At 46.3% G+C, this 16,405-nt stretch overlaps 1 protein-coding gene across 9 annotated transcripts in view; it reads left to right on the top strand.

The window, feature by feature from the left end:
* The window catches only part of MTUS2 (microtubule associated scaffold protein 2), a 496,786-nt gene that overhangs the window by 434,385 nt on the left and 45,996 nt on the right, over positions 1 to 16,405 (top strand). For 7 of the 9 annotated variants that reach the window (XM_049701107.1, XM_049701108.1, XM_049701109.1 and 4 more), the window contains one exon: positions 13,597 to 13,663. The exons of 1 other annotated variant lie outside the window; for it this stretch is intronic. In XM_049701107.1, the coding sequence (XP_049557064.1) occupies positions 13,597 to 13,663 (67 nt within the window). Of the gene's footprint in view, positions 1 to 2,566; positions 2,942 to 13,596; positions 13,664 to 16,405 lie in introns of those variants that run through there. One more of the 9 variants, XM_049701110.1, reaches the window with a different exon arrangement.

Here is a 16,405-nt window from a genome sequence, read left to right as displayed (position 1 = left end):
GTACATTTGAAGTTTTTTCACTGACAAAATAAAGACGATGTAACTCTAGGACACTGGTACATTTCTCAAAATCTGGGTTGTTTGCTCTGAGATCTCACCATGTGTGCGATTTGAGCACAGCCAGTCCCGGGCCCCTTGGCGCCCTCTGTGCACAGGAAGAGAAGCTGAATCCATCTTTCTTTGGGCAGCCTTGCCTCTCACCCTCTCTCCTGTGGGCAGCAGCGGGAGCAAGCATGCTCAGACCTCGCACAAGAACAAGCAGTCATTTTCTAGGACGCTGCAATCTAAATCCTAATTTAGAAGGAAAGGGTGTCCTCAGGTGCAGAAAAGCAATTCTGCCCGAAGAAAGCCTTCTGCACACGGCGCTGGCCAGCTCCTTAGAGCCCCCCTGCCCTGCTGCTCCACCCACAAGAGAGGCTTTGCTCTGTCTTCACTTGATCAGAAACTTACTGTGCAAGGACTGCCTACGCCCAGGGGAATGCATGCCACCACTTCTTTATTTTTATCTATCGTAAAATGCACATGACATAACATTTACCACTTAAGTGTACAGTTCAGTACCATTCAGTGCAGTCACATTATGAGGCTCCAAACTCTAGAGCTCTTTCCATCTTGCAAAACTGAAGCTCTGTCCCCAGTAAGTATCTCCCCATTCCCGCCTTTCCCACAGCCCCTGGCAACCACCGTTCTACTATCTGTGTCTAGGAATTCGACGACTCTAGGGACCTCACGTAAGTAGGATCATACCGTATTTGTCTTTTTGTGACTGGCTTATTTCACGTAGCGTAAGGTCTTCCAGGTTCATCCGTTGTAGCATGTGACAGGATTTCCTTCCTTTTTAAGGCAGAATAATATTGCGTTGTATGGATGGGTACATTTTGTTTATCCATTCATCCATCGATGGACACTTGGGTTGCTTCCCAAGTGTCTTGGTTTGCGATCAGTGCTGCTATGAACATGGGTGTACCAAGGCATCGCTTCTTGCAATATCACGTTTTTCTCCCATGGTGTCAAAAGCCTCCAGCAACAGCTCTCAGCCCAGGTTGAAGCTCAAGGTCCTGTCAGCTCTTCTCTCTCTGAGAGGTCTGCCTCAGCTCACTGCCAGAGAGGGCAAGCCTGTGTGAGAGGGAGGCACCTGTGTACCTCCTGACATCAAAGAGCCCAGGCGGTGGTCACTGCCTTCCCCTGATACACTTTGTCTGAAAACAATAAAAGTAATACATTCTGGCAAGATGGTAAACAGTGGAAATTCACTCCCTCACCCCTATTTTCCATTCCCCAAGGATCAGCTGCTGTTGGATGAACGGTGGGATTTTTTCCAACAGATTTATTGTAGACATATACAAACGCATATGTGTGTATAGTTCTGCTTCATTTTTCATAAAAGTTTCCATACACTGGAAAGGTGCTAGATATCGAGGGTGTTCCCATTTTTATGCTGTTACAAATGATGCTAAACTGAATATGCTTATGCATACACTCTCGTATATATGTGTTACCGTAGGATAGAAGTCGCTCTGTTGGGTCAAAGTGCATGTACATTTAAAATTTTAATAGAAACAGCCTAAAGAATTATACCAGTTTACCTGTTAGTGCTAAAGAAAGATTTGAGTTTATTCTTTCAAGTTTAGGACAAACATTCTGGTCTGTTGTTATTTAATCAGCAAATATCCTTGACCTCTCTACAAGCAAATCTAAGTTGCCTGTGCTACTTAATTAAAATCGTCTTGGAAAAATCTCAAGTTAGTAAGATTATCTAATTTTAACTATTGTCTCCTTCCAGTCTTAGGTAAATTTAATGGGCAAAAATGTAATTGTATACTTCTGCAGACAGTAAATTTCAGGATTTCTCCCCTGAGATATCAGGAAGTATAAAGTTAATTTCATAAATATTTGCATCTCTCTCAGGATTACACAAACATATTTTTAAATACTACGTTTCTTTTGAAATTAAAAAAAAACCCTTCGCTCCCACCCCTGTCCCTTTTTGATTTTGAACTTTTTGAAAAATTACAAATCGTCCAGAAAGATCCAGTCCGCTAAGACTTTTATGCTGATATGCCCACAAGATATAGCTGCCCACACCCCAATTTTAATTACTTAAGCCACTTGAATGGTTTGGTCTGTCAAATAAGACAAGCGATTTCACGATTGTATTTCAAATATAAAGATTTCCTCCAATGGGGCAAAACTGTTCGTGGCACACAAATTTGAAAAGGAGCAATGGGTGGTCCCCTCCGCGCCGCCCCCCTCCGCCCAGGCAACGATGCCCTGAGAGGCGGGTTACATGGAGGAAAGGCCGTGTATTATGCATCACGTTTATAAGCGTCTTTACTTCTCGGGAAAATAGAAAGCCAGTATTTGAGCAGAGCCACGTCTCTCGCAGTCATCTCCGTGGTCCTCAGCCCAAGCATCCCTGGAAGACCAGCCCTTTTGTGTTTCCTGCGTCCTCTCCAGGCGTGGCTGCGTCGCGCTGGGGCGCGACCGCGCGAGGGGGAGGGCTGGGAGCGGCGCGCCGGCTGTCCCCTCCGGGAGGTGGCATTGGTAAATGCTCGATTGTTACGCGACGATTGATTTGCCTCACTCTGAGGATTCCAGTGGCAAAGTGACCCTCCCTCCAACTGTCCCCTCCCTTCCTGGCTCCCGCCCTGCCTCTCCCCGCAGCGGGAACCCAACGCGGCCGCCCCGCGTTCCTCCTCCTCCTCTCCTTCCTCTGGTTCCCGGATTCCAGAAGTTATTAGGAGAAATAAGGTAGCCGAGGGGACCACATGGAAGTTGTGACAGCTCCCAGCGGCGCGCCCCTCTCGCTGGAGCCATCACCTCGCCTTAGCGATTACCCGCCGACACACTGAATGAAGGAGGTCCCCTTGCCAGCCAGCCTGCCGAGATGGGCCACTGCTGCTGCAAGCCTTATAACTGCCTTCAGTGCCTGGACAAGACGGTACTTTGCCTTCCCTGTCTCTCTCTCCCTCCCCTCCTCCTTCCAAAGGGCAGAGAGAAGGCCAGAGCCAGCGCCTCTGTCCCTGTCCCCGGCATGCGTGTGCACTTGTCTTGTGGGTGAGCATGAGGCCGCCCTGACTGGCTCCCGGTGCCGAATGGGAGCGGTGTTGGCAGAAACACCAGGGTCTCCCATACTCTGCAGTGCCTTACATAATTGCCTTCCTGCAGTCTCAGATGTAACTGTTGCATTCTCCTGAAACAGGAGGGCTCTGCTCCAACATCTTGAAATTCAAACTGCCAAGAAATCCTTGGAATATTCTTACTGCATTTTAATGTACCTGCGAAATCTAAGACGGTCCAGTGGGGAATTTAGATTAGCTAGACGTGTTTCCCTTGGCCAGCTGGTAACTTTGAAAGTTTGCCACTCTTTTTGACAAACAGCACCCATTCTTGTAATTTCTGTTCTTAAGGTCAGAGAAGCAAGCACCGGTCCAGTTATTCTCTCTGTACGTGTTTGCCTCACGTAGGGGTGAAGAACATAGAGGTGAAAACTTAAGAAGCTGGAGAGCCTGAGGGTGTGTTCCAGTTTTCACTGGAAGGAAAATTCACAGCCAGGGAATGGAGAACAGAGTGTGAGCAAGCATTGTATGACAATTCCAACACAAAGCCTCATTGCTTTTGACATTTGCCTGTGAGCTTGCAGAGGGATTAAGATATGCTTTGAATTTCACTATTAGAAATGTGCTGGCATTTCTAGTAGTGATATAAAATAAAATATATCACTCTTGTCTCTGTGGTATATTTTATTATCACACACATTTGGATTTCTCAAAATGCATGAGATGGAGTTTAACGAGAGGTTGAAGTTGCCTCCTTTCTACTCATGGGCGTCAGGTGTGTGGCTTGAGGTATAGTATGTGACCAGGTGAAGGGAAGTGAATGGCTTAATATAAAACACATTACGAGGAGGTCACTTGGGAACATCTTAGTTATCAGTTGTGTTTATGAACCTTGACCTAAAGGAGGGTTACGTACCACCTAGGAAAGTTAACTGATGCCTTACAAGTCCCCTGGTCCTTCTCTTCCAGTAGAAACAACTATCTCAGTGGGATTGGCTTTTGCTACCATGACTAGGAACTGAGATATTTATGTACACATTTATGTGCTTTTGACAAGTAGAAATATGCAACATTTGCACTCAGTTATCTGCAGATCCAACATGGAAGTGATTAAGCCCTTTTTTCAAGAGAAATGGTCACCAAAAGGTGTTGAAGGAAGCCTTGTAACAGTAATTATTATAAAAGGGAAGGATTTGCTACAAGTACAACAATATTATAATGTTCATATTTCTAAGCTCTGGTACAAAAGTTTTCGAAATAGTAGCTGATTAAAGGTCTTTTTAGAGAAAATATATTTTGAAGTGAATCCATCCTCCTCTTTTGTTTCAAATCAAGTTGTTGAAAACTATTATCCCTGTGTCAATCTTTAAATTGGAAATTTTAGGAAGATAATTAAATGTTATTTCATCGCAGTGTGATGTTTAAGTGACTTGCAAATGTTTAAGCTTTGAAACTTGAAACTTAAGGCAAATTATTCTTTCCTGATGAAAACTTAAAAGCTTACACAGCATTTATAAACTTCCTCATTAAGTTTACACCCTCATTTCTTGACGTTTCTTTGCTATATTTTAGAATGGTATTCCCATTGGTGGTTTTATAGATGTATGTTCATAGGTGCTCATTTTAGGGATTAAGGGCTTTCCTTTTTTCATTAAAAAATTTGTTGTTTTATTTAGTTACCCACCTTTCAGCATAACTTCGCAGGCAGTATGCCAAAATCATTTGTTTATTCAATAGTTACCTATTGGGCCAGGCATGGTCTACTAGGACTATTATGGGATTCCATTCCAAACTCTGGAAATCAGTTTACTCTTTAAGTCCCACAATAAAATCCTTCAGTTTGCTGATCAGCTGTGACAATCCCAGCATCAACCTGGTTTGAAAGAGACCTGATAAAATGGTCGATGAAGTTGTTTCTGATTACTTTAGCCCATTTTAATAAACCATAAAAAAAGAAAAGAAACATTCCCTCCGAACTCTGTATAGATACAAAATAGAAAACTTTATTTTGTGAAGTAAAAATGTCTTTAACAGTTTGATCGTAGTGCAGCTAAAGATGTTTTGAAAAGAGTGGGGAGACAATTGTAGTTAAGTCATCAGTTCAGAGATGCGCCAAGAAATGTTAGTCTTTTTTTTTTTTTTTTGCGGTACGCAGGCCTCTCACTGCCGCGGCCTCTCCCGTCGCAGAGCACAGCCTCCGGACGCGCAGGCCCAGCGGCCATGGCTCACGGGCCCAGCCGCTCCGCGGTGTGTGGGATCTTCCCGGACTGGGGCACGAACCCGTGTCCTCTGCATCGGCAGGCGGACTCTCAACCACTGCGCCACCAGGGAAGCCCCAAGAAATGTTAGTCTTAAGATGCTTCTTTAACATGAATTTATTGGGGGGGGCGGGCGGAAAGTAAGGAATCTTACCTAGAGTATAAAATGCATAAAAAGTTGTTAAGTGAACAAATATAAAAGCTGATCATGCCTAGGCATTTTAACGTTAAAAACACCTGTAAAAACATCGACGGTATTTCTTACTCGTTTGCTCTGTGCCCAGTTATTATGGGGACTAGCAAAGAATTCTTAAAAGGCACAGCCTGTCCTATGGAGTTTACCAGTTATTTGTTTGGTTGTATTTCCACCTTTTCCAGAGAAATTGCAAGTGAGGTAGGCAACAGTAACACATACAGGGCAATTCAAGCATTAGTACAAGACTGGAGTATCATTAAGTGAAAGTCATGTGGTACTGATCCTACCTGTTTCTGGCATCCAGTGAAAGGAGAAGCCAGTGCTGGAATCAAAGGCGAGGTTTCTTGGAAGGAGTGGATCCTGACTTGCACGTTGAGGAACGGGGTAGAGTTTTGAGAAGGACTGTACCTCTAAGCAAAGAGTGCAGGGGTGAAGATGTTTTAGCCCACTTTGGTGAAAGATGAGAGTCAACATGGGGACAGAGAAGCACATAAGGAGTGTGGGGAAATGTTTTCTAGGCTGAAAACCAGACCCAGTTTTTTTAACTTGAGCTAAGAAGTAGGGATCCATCTTGGGATTTGAGAGGCGGTCTGTAGAAAGACTCGTTCTCTACAGTTATTTGGAAGGGACAAGTATGACCCAGGAAGGCCCCTGGGACACCCAGATGGATCCCCAAGAGTCCATTCACCAGCGGACTCAGTGTGGTCCAGGCTCAAGCCAGCAGCTCTGCACATGCAGACACTTCCCAGAGTTGGTCACTCTTAGGAACGTTGAGGTACTAAGAGAAATCAAGTAGATGTACAATTAGAACGCCAACTTGTTTTTTAACAATGAGTAATACACCTGACAAGCAAGCGAATGATTACAAGCCCGATAAACATGGGGTTTCTTTTTAGAGTCAAAGTCTAGCCTCATAAGAAGCTTTGATGAGGATGGAATGTTATTTAGGCATCCAGTGACCTCATGTCCCATCCCCACTCCAGCCTGGAATCACGTGGGAGGCTGTGCGATTGTTACTCGCCCTGGTGACTGCCTCTTCCAGTCTCCCTTTGCTTTGCTTCCATTTCTATGACCCGTGACCCGCTCTTGTCTTACTGCTTTAGGTCCGGTCCTTTCCCTATAGGGGTTACTTTGCATATCTCCACCCTAACCTCTTCTGTGTTGCTTATCATCTCAGAGGCTAATCTTACTTACCTTTGCTCTAAATTCTTGGTAGGGGTGTGAGTTGGGGGAAGGCCCCTCACTGCTTCTCCTAGGTATGCACGGATGATGGGACAGTAGTAAATTTGGGAAGGTCACTCAAAGACGATAGGATCCAGAAAGGTCAAGAGACTTCTTCAGTGAGACATAAGTGGATTAAAAATCATGGTTCTGGCTAATTTTCCTTTCTTTTGCTTGCTCTGGGATCCAGAATTTTCCAGCCTTACTTCTTTCGATTCACATTTCTTCTCCTTGGGCCCCACAAGGCTCTGTCCTTCCTAAATGTTCCTAGGTAATCCAGGTTTGTTCTGATGCCCCCCTATTAACTACCGCCTCTTAGGTAAGCTAGATGTTTTGCGGTCGTCAACACCCAGGCATGCACAAAGGCAAAGGCTGGAACGATGCATCTTAAAATTTAGTCTGGTTTCTCTTGAAACCAGATATGGCTTTGCTCATTTTCCACGCGACTAGACACTGACACGTATTTAAGAATATTAAATGTGAATGATGCTTTCCCTTTGACCAGTCTATATTAGATTTCATTTCCGAGTAGAAAAGCAGACATAAAATACAGTGGGCTGTGTTAATTATATGTGAAAGAAATAATACTTATTGATTAAGTCAAAGCATGGCATCAGTGCTGCCTTAAAGCCATAATAACTGAAATGAGTAAAAGGTCAGTTCACCTCCCAAAGGAATTTTCCACAGGCTATATTATGAATCTGGCCAATCTTCACAATAATACTAATATTGAAAATGAATGCAGTATTCACAAAGGGTGAAAAGAGAGCAACACTGAAGACTTAGGTGTTCTGTTGATGTCACCTGGTGGCTGGTTCATTTTGAAATACAAAAGAAAATGTTTCCCTATTAAGACAAGTTCTACCGTGTAGAATTAAACCCTCAGCTGTGAACTCATGAGTGAGAAGCAATATTGTTTCTGGGAAGAATGAAAAAAATCCCTTAACCTCTTTGTAATTTCATGTGTAGGTATATGACTTAGGATTTCAACAGTTCATAATAAAAAGGATCTGGATGTTTCCTCAAATACCAGAATTCTGTAGATATTTTAATTTTTCACTCCCCGTTAGGGTTCTTTTGTTTAGCCTGGGAAAAAGTGGCCCAGCTCACATGATTGAATTTTCCTGATTTGCACCGATTTCAGGGCAGGCTAAAAAGATAGGAAAGATTAGTTGGGAGACTTTAAGCTTACATATATATATATTTTTTTAATGTCCATACATATGTCCCTCTTTAAAAAAATACATCAGGGTTTCCCTGGTGGCGCAGTGGTTGAGAGTCCGCCTGCGGATGCAGGGGATATGGGTTCGTGCCCTGGTCTGGGAAGATCCCACATGCCGCGGAGCGGCTGGGTCCGTGAACCATGGCCACTGAGCCTGCGCGTCCGGAGCCTGCGCTCTGCAACGGGAGAGGCCACAACAGTGAGAGGCCCCGCGTACCGCAAAAAAAAAAAAAAAAAAAAAATCAGATGGGGAAGAGGGAGCTGATAAAAACACTCAGAACGAAGTGAATTTTATGAAGTTGTCATCAGTACGCTTGCAGCTGATCAAGCATTCTTTCAGGGACAGTCAGAGACCAGAAGCAGACACTTGGCAAGAAAAGGCAAAGGGCCCCTCTGATGGGGGTGACAGAGGTTCCCAGAAATAGCCCCAGGTGCTGTCTTGTGTCGATGGCCCTTCTGGCCTTTGCCTGGGCTGCTCCCTTCCTGGGCCCCCTGCTTACGCATCCTCCGGTCTCAGGAAATCTCCAAGCCAGCCCTGCCTGGTTGAGTTGTATCACATTGTTTTGTAATTGCTTATTTATTTACTGACTCTCTGGGAGACTCTTAAGCTTCTTGAAGGCAGAAGTATCCTGCCTGGCCTGTCTGCCTGCCACATAGTAGACACTAAGTAAATATGTGTAGTGTTGGATACATTCCTGTTTCTGGATCAGTTGGGGTGAAAGCACCTCAGATTCACACAGCGTTTTATGTGTTGATTATCATTCAAAACAGATCTGTTCAATTTTAATCAAAGCCAGGCTGTCCTGTCGATTTCTAATTGGGGGAGGGGCTTAGGTGGCTGATGCCTAACTAGGGTCACGTGGATGATGATAACACAGATGGGCGTTTTCACTTCCCGCCACCACCAGTCACACAGGCAGCAGCAGCCCCAGAACAGACAGCCCCCCGTTGACCAAGCGTGTTAGGATGACAGTGTGGCAGGCTTGCTTGGGGCTTGGCCACACATCCAGTTGCTTGAAGTTAATGGGCTGATGAGCGGGTTGCACACTTTGCCAGGCTTCTGTAGCTAGGAAAGATCAAAGGCAGCGTTTCTCCAGAGTTTGCAGCGCCATGTCTAAGAAGAAATGTGGGCTTCACTGTAGCAGACCTGGTAGGACAAGAGGTGGAGGGGAGACTCGGATGTTCCGTGGGGAGAGCACATCTGGGATTCCGTCTGTGAGCGCAGCGGACCACACCAGAGACACTAGAGGACTCGGACTGCAAAGGAGAGGTGCGTGACAACATAAAAGAGGCGGCTAAGAAACACAGCTGCTGGTGAGGGGCCGAGATGAATGTTCTCCAAGTGTCCGTTTCTAGTTAAGCCCATCCTAGAGTAAACAGTAATTTTAGAGAAACGGGCGTCTTCGACTTGACAGTTTCTGGACTGTATCACTAGGGGAGTTGGGATGCCTAATGCTGAGTTCTATTTTTAGCCCATCGGGCTGAACGCAGGGGCTCATGTGCTTGGCACCAGCGAGGAATTTTCCACTCATTCCCCATGTAGGGAAGCACTGATCTGACACTGAGGCCTCGAGGAGGCCCTGCTTGTATTTCAGCCCTCCCACTGCATCATGACTCCGGACCTGGCTTAGGGTGGGGGAGGGGGGATGGTGCATGAGAGCCCTCGGAAGGGAGCCTTTGGGGCAGCCTCACTCCAGACATTGAGCAGAACCTCAGGGCCCGGCAGGAAGGCTGCTGGGCTCCGTTGAGCCACAGTGGCTGGAAAGGTGACTCTGAGGCAGGGAGTGGAGAGTGGCAATTCCCTTTAGGTCCCTTTCTTGCCGAAGGAGCAGTGTCCCTGAAGTCTCAGTTGTTGACTCATTCCGTTGCGGGGCAGCATCGCATCATTCTGGTTTGGTTTGCAGGAAACAAAACGTAACGTAATTGATGCAGAGAATTCACAGATTAGAAGAGTTGATATCATTTCAAAATCAAGCACTTAAGGAAGGAGGGCTGCAGCCAGACTGCTCCGGCTGGCCTCCGTGAGCAGAGCCGTGCCAGCGCCTGCAGGAGGAGCACGTTGGGAGGCCATCGGGAAGGGCTTGAGAAAGCTGACTGAGGAAAAGCGAAGTAGCTGCCCTATCCTATCCGATGTTACCACCACACAGAGGCTAGAATGGAAATGAAGTGCAACTGACAAATCCACACCAAGGACACACACAGCGAGGGCCTGGGGCGGGTGGGGTGTGAATGCAGCCAGGCAACACTTCCATGGAGCAGTCATCGGGGGTGGCGCTGCCTCTCCTCCAGTTAGATGGGGAGAGCTTTGTGGTAATGAGAGCTCGGATCCAAGCTGAGGATGGGTGCAATTGGGATCTCGGTGTTGGGTCTAGGTAAGCACGGGACAGAGGGGAGCTTCTCCTTGTGTTAGTGTTTGATAAAGAGTGTGGAGCCTGGGTGAAAACTCCTGCTTGGCCACTTCCTGGCTGGTTGTGCAGGTTACTTGGCCAGTTACCTAACCACAGAACCCCAATCCCGTCCTCCAGAATGGGAAATAAAACCCAGGACCTGCTTGACAGTATTTGGGGGAGTAAGTGAGCAAAAGGGCTTACCCAGCACTGTGCCTTGGCATCTAGGAAGTGTTTGGTCAAGGTTGGTGTTAATACTGACGTAGTGATCAGCAGACCTTACCCAAGCTCGTTTTCCTTGACATTTTAGCCACCAGGTTTGTTGCTTGTCTTTGTCTGTTTGATGACTCTGAGATCAGTTGGTTTTGTCATCTGTGCCTGCAGAAGGTTGGGGGTGAGGGGGGCCTGGGTCTTCATGGATCGTCTTCCTCTCTGCCTCTCAAAAGGGAGAAGGTGCAGGGTCTCTCACCTCCCTGGTTTCCCTCCTATTTCCCCTGCATCTCTTCTCCCTTCCCATCCTCTTCCCTTTCCTCTCTTGCGTCTTCTCTTTCATTCTCTCACTTAACGTTTCTCCTAAAGCAAAGATGGGTGGGCAGGCCTGGCCACAGATACCAGCGGTGGCTTTTCATCTAAGTGACTCGAGTCTGAAGATCTTCATGAGCATCATTACCGTCTCCAGCTGAGGCCTGTCCTCCTCGCTGGACCTTCAAGCCACTCCGTCCCCAAATGCCTGATTCTTCCGTGGCTGGAAAGCGGGGTGTGATGGGTTGTGACGCAGGATCCCTCTGCACGGGTAACATCCACCCAGGGCTTTGTCCCAGGGCTTCTGCAGGCGCTGAGGGAAACGTTGGCTTTGGGTGAAAGATTAGAGTCAGTTTGTTGTTTTTTGTTACATTCTAGTCGATCCCTGCCTAACCTCGTCTAAGTCTTTGCAACTCTCAGCGGCCCAAGAGTGAATCCTTGGTGATGCTATTTCTGGACCAATGAGGACAATATTTCAATTCTCTGGCTGTGCTTTGGAAATTGAGGATAGGAGCATTCAGAATTATTCTTTTATTTATTTATTTTTAATTTTATTTATTTATTTATTTTTGCTGTGTTGGGTCTTCGTTTCTGTGCGAGGGCTTTCTCTAGTTGTGGCGAGCGGGGGCCACTCTTCATCGCGGTGCATGGGCCTCTCACTATCGCGGCCTCTCGTTGCGGAGCACAGGCTCCAGACGCGCAGGCTCAGTAATTGTGGCTCATGGGCCTAGTTGCTCCGTGGCATGTGGGATCTTCCCAGACCAGGGCTCGAACCCATGTCCCCTGCATTGGCAGGCAGATTCTCAACCACTGTGCCACCAGGGAAGCCCCAGAATTATTCTTGATAGTAGAAACAAGTTAGTTTTTTCACTAGTTTGAGATTATTTCAGGGTAAATACTGAAATTTACCCTCTCAGGAATACCAAGTTTTCTTAATTTGTAGTAACAAGTCAGCCGGCTCTATTATGCTGCTGTTAGACCAAGCACCTATGCCTGTGATCAGTCTGACTAGACACTTTGCCTGTTCTGAGTTCTCTAGTCTTTGAACTTAGAGTAGAATCAAGACAGAGTCAGGAAGGTGCTTTAAGAAAAAAAAAAAGCAGAGAACAAGACATATGCCAACTCTAAACACATTCAGGCACTCAACGTGGAAAAGCACCTGTCATCTATAGGATGTCATCCAGTGGCAAACAAAATCAAAGGAAACAACAGAGTTGTAGTAACAGCTAACACTTGTATAGAGCTTGTAAGTGCCAGGCACCGTTCTAACTGCTTCACGTACGTTAATTTAATTAACCCTCAGGACAACCCTGTGCCGTAGGCGTGGCATCGAGGCAGTGTCACGTAGTGATTAGGAGAATGTACACTTTCAGGGTGATTTCCAGCCTTCAAATTCAGGGAAGGCGAGGATGCTATGGGCTGGGGTGAGGAGGGAGCTCCATGAGTGGGATGGGGGTCCACTGTCCCTCAAGTAGTGTATGGTTGCTACATTAGTCTTAGGAGAAGCATGACTTAATCATTGTTAATGCCTGTGACTAAAATAGCTCGCAGCGTATTATGCAAGTAGAGTTTTACCTAGGCATGACATTCTAACATTGCTCAGCAAATGCCCTTTGGATAACCTGCGACCCTGCCATCAAGCCAAAGTAGGACACGTGTCACCGGGGTCTAAACGCAGCAGACACAGAGACAAGATCGTGACAGCTGTCTGTTCCCATTCGGCACAGGTTGTCCAGAGGTGCTGACATCGAAGTCAAAGCAAGTTTAAGAAAGAAAGAGCATTCACGAGGCCCTGAGGATGTCTGTGCTAGATATTTGGTACCCATTTTGGCCAAAATTCCCTCTTTGGAAATGTTTGCTTTGGGAGTACATTCTACATGATGAAGGAGCCTTTCCTTGAGGGCCTGTACTTTTGGCATCTGTCACTTGAAGAGAATTTATGTACCACATCTTTCCTAGTTATTTTTAGTAGTAATAAAAATCACAACAAATGTAAATATTGGTGCTGACTCATGCCTTCAACTCATCTATTTTATGTCATAGTTTGTATTTGATTTGAAAACAACTGAGCAATCACTTAGTGACAAATGGCGTTCTTCACAGTAAGTAACACTTCGAGTGTGAGTTTTCTTCGTCTTCCTTCTACCGATGCAGAGAATGGAACAAAAAACCTTGGAAACTTAAGTTTTGGTGTTGGTCTTATTACAAAGAGAAATGTTTCATGTTAGGTTTTCTGCCCATTATTCATTAGGTAGGTAACAGTGCATGTATGGACAAAAGGGTAAGTTTAAGGGGACAGCTGGGAAAATAAGCATCTGTCCCTCAGAGAAATATGGTATTTTCACGGTCAAAAATCTCGTAATAGTGACAATAATTAAAAATATATAATAATATATAACAGCAGATTAATGTGTAGGACATAAACATGCAAAGAATTACTGTAGATTGAGGTATACAGAGTGCAGTACAGGTATACAGAGTGCAGAAATAATACATGGGTATTATTAATATTATTAATATTATACGGCAAGCTTTGCGATTTGAATGTGATACAAATGAGTGAGTCAGACATGGCTTTGTACGTTTTTTATATGCTTATATAATGAGAAAATTATCTCCTTAAGGGCTCAACTTATAAATATTTGCTTAATATGATTCATCAATTGAACATGTGAAAGTGCTTACTTAGCCTAAAACGAGGGGACTCTCGGTATCCATTTTGTTTTTTCAGAATGAAAGTGCCCTTGTGAAAGAAAAAGAGCTGTCAATCGAACTTGCAAACATCAGGGATGAAGTTGGTAAGTAGGGCATTGACAATGAGGAACGTAAAAAGTGTCTTTTTCTGCTATCTGTGAATGTATAACAAAAGCAGTTATGTCTTAGGTAATGACCAGAGCACACCTGCCTGGACAAAAGGAAGTATCATCCCCAGCGCAGTGGTGGGTTCTTGTAGCCTTGCGGGGAGCTGTGATTTCTATGTCATGTCTCCGTTGTTATACGGGCAGCTTCCTAACAGTTCACGGTGGAACTAATCAGGCTTGAGTCTGCTCCTCCCAGATGGCCGCACATCTCTCTGTCTGCCTTGTGTGGGGTGACAAGCACCCTTCCATGTCACGCCCCACCCCTGGACAGGCACAGCTGCAGCAGAAGCAGCTCAGCTTTGGTGGGTAACTGAGGTGCTCCCTGTAACTTGCTTCCTGCCACTGTACACCCTGCCGTGAAATACTCTGTGCTCTAGAACACGAATCTGGATGGCTTAGAAAATGCTGGGGTTCATGTTGAAACTCCTTCTCTTTGATACGATGGTGTAGTTCTGGCTGACCCGCAGGACAGCTTGCCAATGACGGGAAGATCCCCAGAGCCTGGGATGTGGTAACCAGCGCCCCTCCCTCTGTGCTTTCCCGAAGCTTCTGAGTGCAGCAGGAACCACACGGGGATCACGCTGGGATTTTGTGTTTAAGCCTTACTTGATTTCTGCATTAGTGCTAAGAATAGAACAAGAATTCACCTGCCAAATGAAAAAGCCATGGGGGGAGGGGAAGGCAGCACCACGGCCTGGGCCCTTCAGCCCAGCATTCGGCCCCAGAGGACACTTTAGCAGCGAGTTCCTGAACCACTGGAGAGGCTGCATTGGTGAGAGGGAAAGACGGGAATATCAGGATCGTCTGTTAACCGTAAAGTCATAAATTCTAGTGTCTTGACCTGCAGGGTATTCCCTTGAAGAGAAAGGGGTATTGAGCTTACAAACCAGACTTCCCAGGGATCCTGTAGAGAGATGATGAGTCCTGTCTTCTTACCCCCCAGCCTTATTTGGACCTCTTATCAGCTGAGTCTGGGGGGCGGGGTCACTGGAGGGGAGGGGCCAGGGGTGCGGTTCTGAGGGGGAGATGGAATTTCTAAAGATTGTAAATTTGACATAGAAGAAAAAAAAGAAGCTGCGAAAAGTCAGAATCCTTTAGGGGCACTTCTACAGATCCCAGAACAGGGCTGGCCTGTCCCCCACATTCAAAAATCGCTGCTTAAAATTCTTCACGACCATTAAAATGCTGCCCTAAATTCTACCGATACCTGCTCGTAAGTACCCGTCAGCTTTCTGCACCCTTGATGTGAAGAAATTCAATCAAAGGTCTTCAGCCTCCAGCCAGAATCAGCTTTGCTGGTGGTTCCCAGCCCTGGTGCGTGTTCGAATCACCTGGAATGCTTTTTAGAACATCGATTCCCGGGACCTTCCCTAGGGCAACAGAATCAAAATCTTTGAGGGTGAGGCTGAGGCATTGCTTCATTCCCCAGGTGTTTCTTAGGTGCAGTTTGAGAATCACTGAATTGCGTTGAAGGAACAGGGGTTTTGATTTGGATCAGGAACGAGGCCGGGGAGTGGGAGGTTCCCGCAGGCCAGGGCTCCGGGCAGCAGGAGGGGCCCAGGCAGAGGAGCCAGGCGGGTGAGGGAGGGTGCCGAAAGAAGACAGATTCCACCTGCTTTGATCTCACCCTTAGGGTTGGCCTGGCTCCCGGGAGAGGGGAGGGAGGTCCCCCTCCCTTCTCATCCTCCTTCCCTCGCCTTTGCCGGTCAGGCTGGGTGTCTATCCTCTGAGTCCGCTCCCATCTGGATTAGATGAGCTTCCGGGAACTAAACACAAAAAGGAACCCCCTGGTGTGTTCGCTGACACACTTCACATTTACAATACATTTCCATCTGTGACTTCTCTGGGGGAGCTACCACAGAATCTTCTAGAAGGTGTGTAGTTAGAATCCCTCTCAGAGATTTTGAGATGTGTCATCCCACACTGATGGAATCTCTGACCATAGTAGTTTTTAAGTAGGAAATTTCTGGCAATTGACTTACAAGTAAACTTTGAGGACATCTCCAAGTAAGTGGTGTTTTCTTTTGTTTTTAATTTATTTATTTTTATTTATTTTTGGCTGCGTCGGGTCTCTGTTGCTGCGCATGGACTTTCTCTGGTTGCGGCAAGCAAGGGCTACTCTTCGTTGTGGTGTGCAGCCTTCTCATTGTGGTGGCTTCTCTTGTTGCGGAGCACGGGCTCTAGGCATGTGGGCCTCAGTAGTTGTGGCTCATGGGCTCAGTAGTTGTGGCTCACGGGCTCTAAAGCACAGGCTCAGTAGTTGTAGCGCATAGGCTGAGTTGCTCTGCGGCGTGTGTGATCTTCCCAGACCAGGGGTCAAACTCGTGTCCCTTGCATTGGTAGGCGGATTCTTAACCACGGCGCCACCAGGGAAGCCCAAGTGGTGTTTTCTGATCCCACTTCGGGCATCAGGTGTGTAGGAGATTTTTCCACATGGAGAACACTTGCTGGGTGTTCAACAGTTCAGTTCAGTTTTGACACTAACTCTCCGAGTGAGTGCAGACCCCACAGGTGAAGGGCCAGTCCCACTAGACTGCAGGTGCCAGTCCTAAGTCCCAGAGCCTCTTATACTTCTGACCAACTGGCTATAAATTCAGGGGTTCCCGCAACCCCTCCGCATAGTCAGTAATTCGCTAAAATGACTTGTACAACTCAGGAAAACACTTTACTTACGTTTAC

Source organism: Orcinus orca, chromosome 18, assembly GCF_937001465.1.
Source record: "Orcinus orca chromosome 18, mOrcOrc1.1, whole genome shotgun sequence".
NCBI classification, from domain to species: domain Eukaryota; kingdom Metazoa; phylum Chordata; class Mammalia; order Artiodactyla; family Delphinidae; genus Orcinus; species Orcinus orca.
This window is presented reverse-complemented; position numbering and strand designations above follow the sequence as displayed.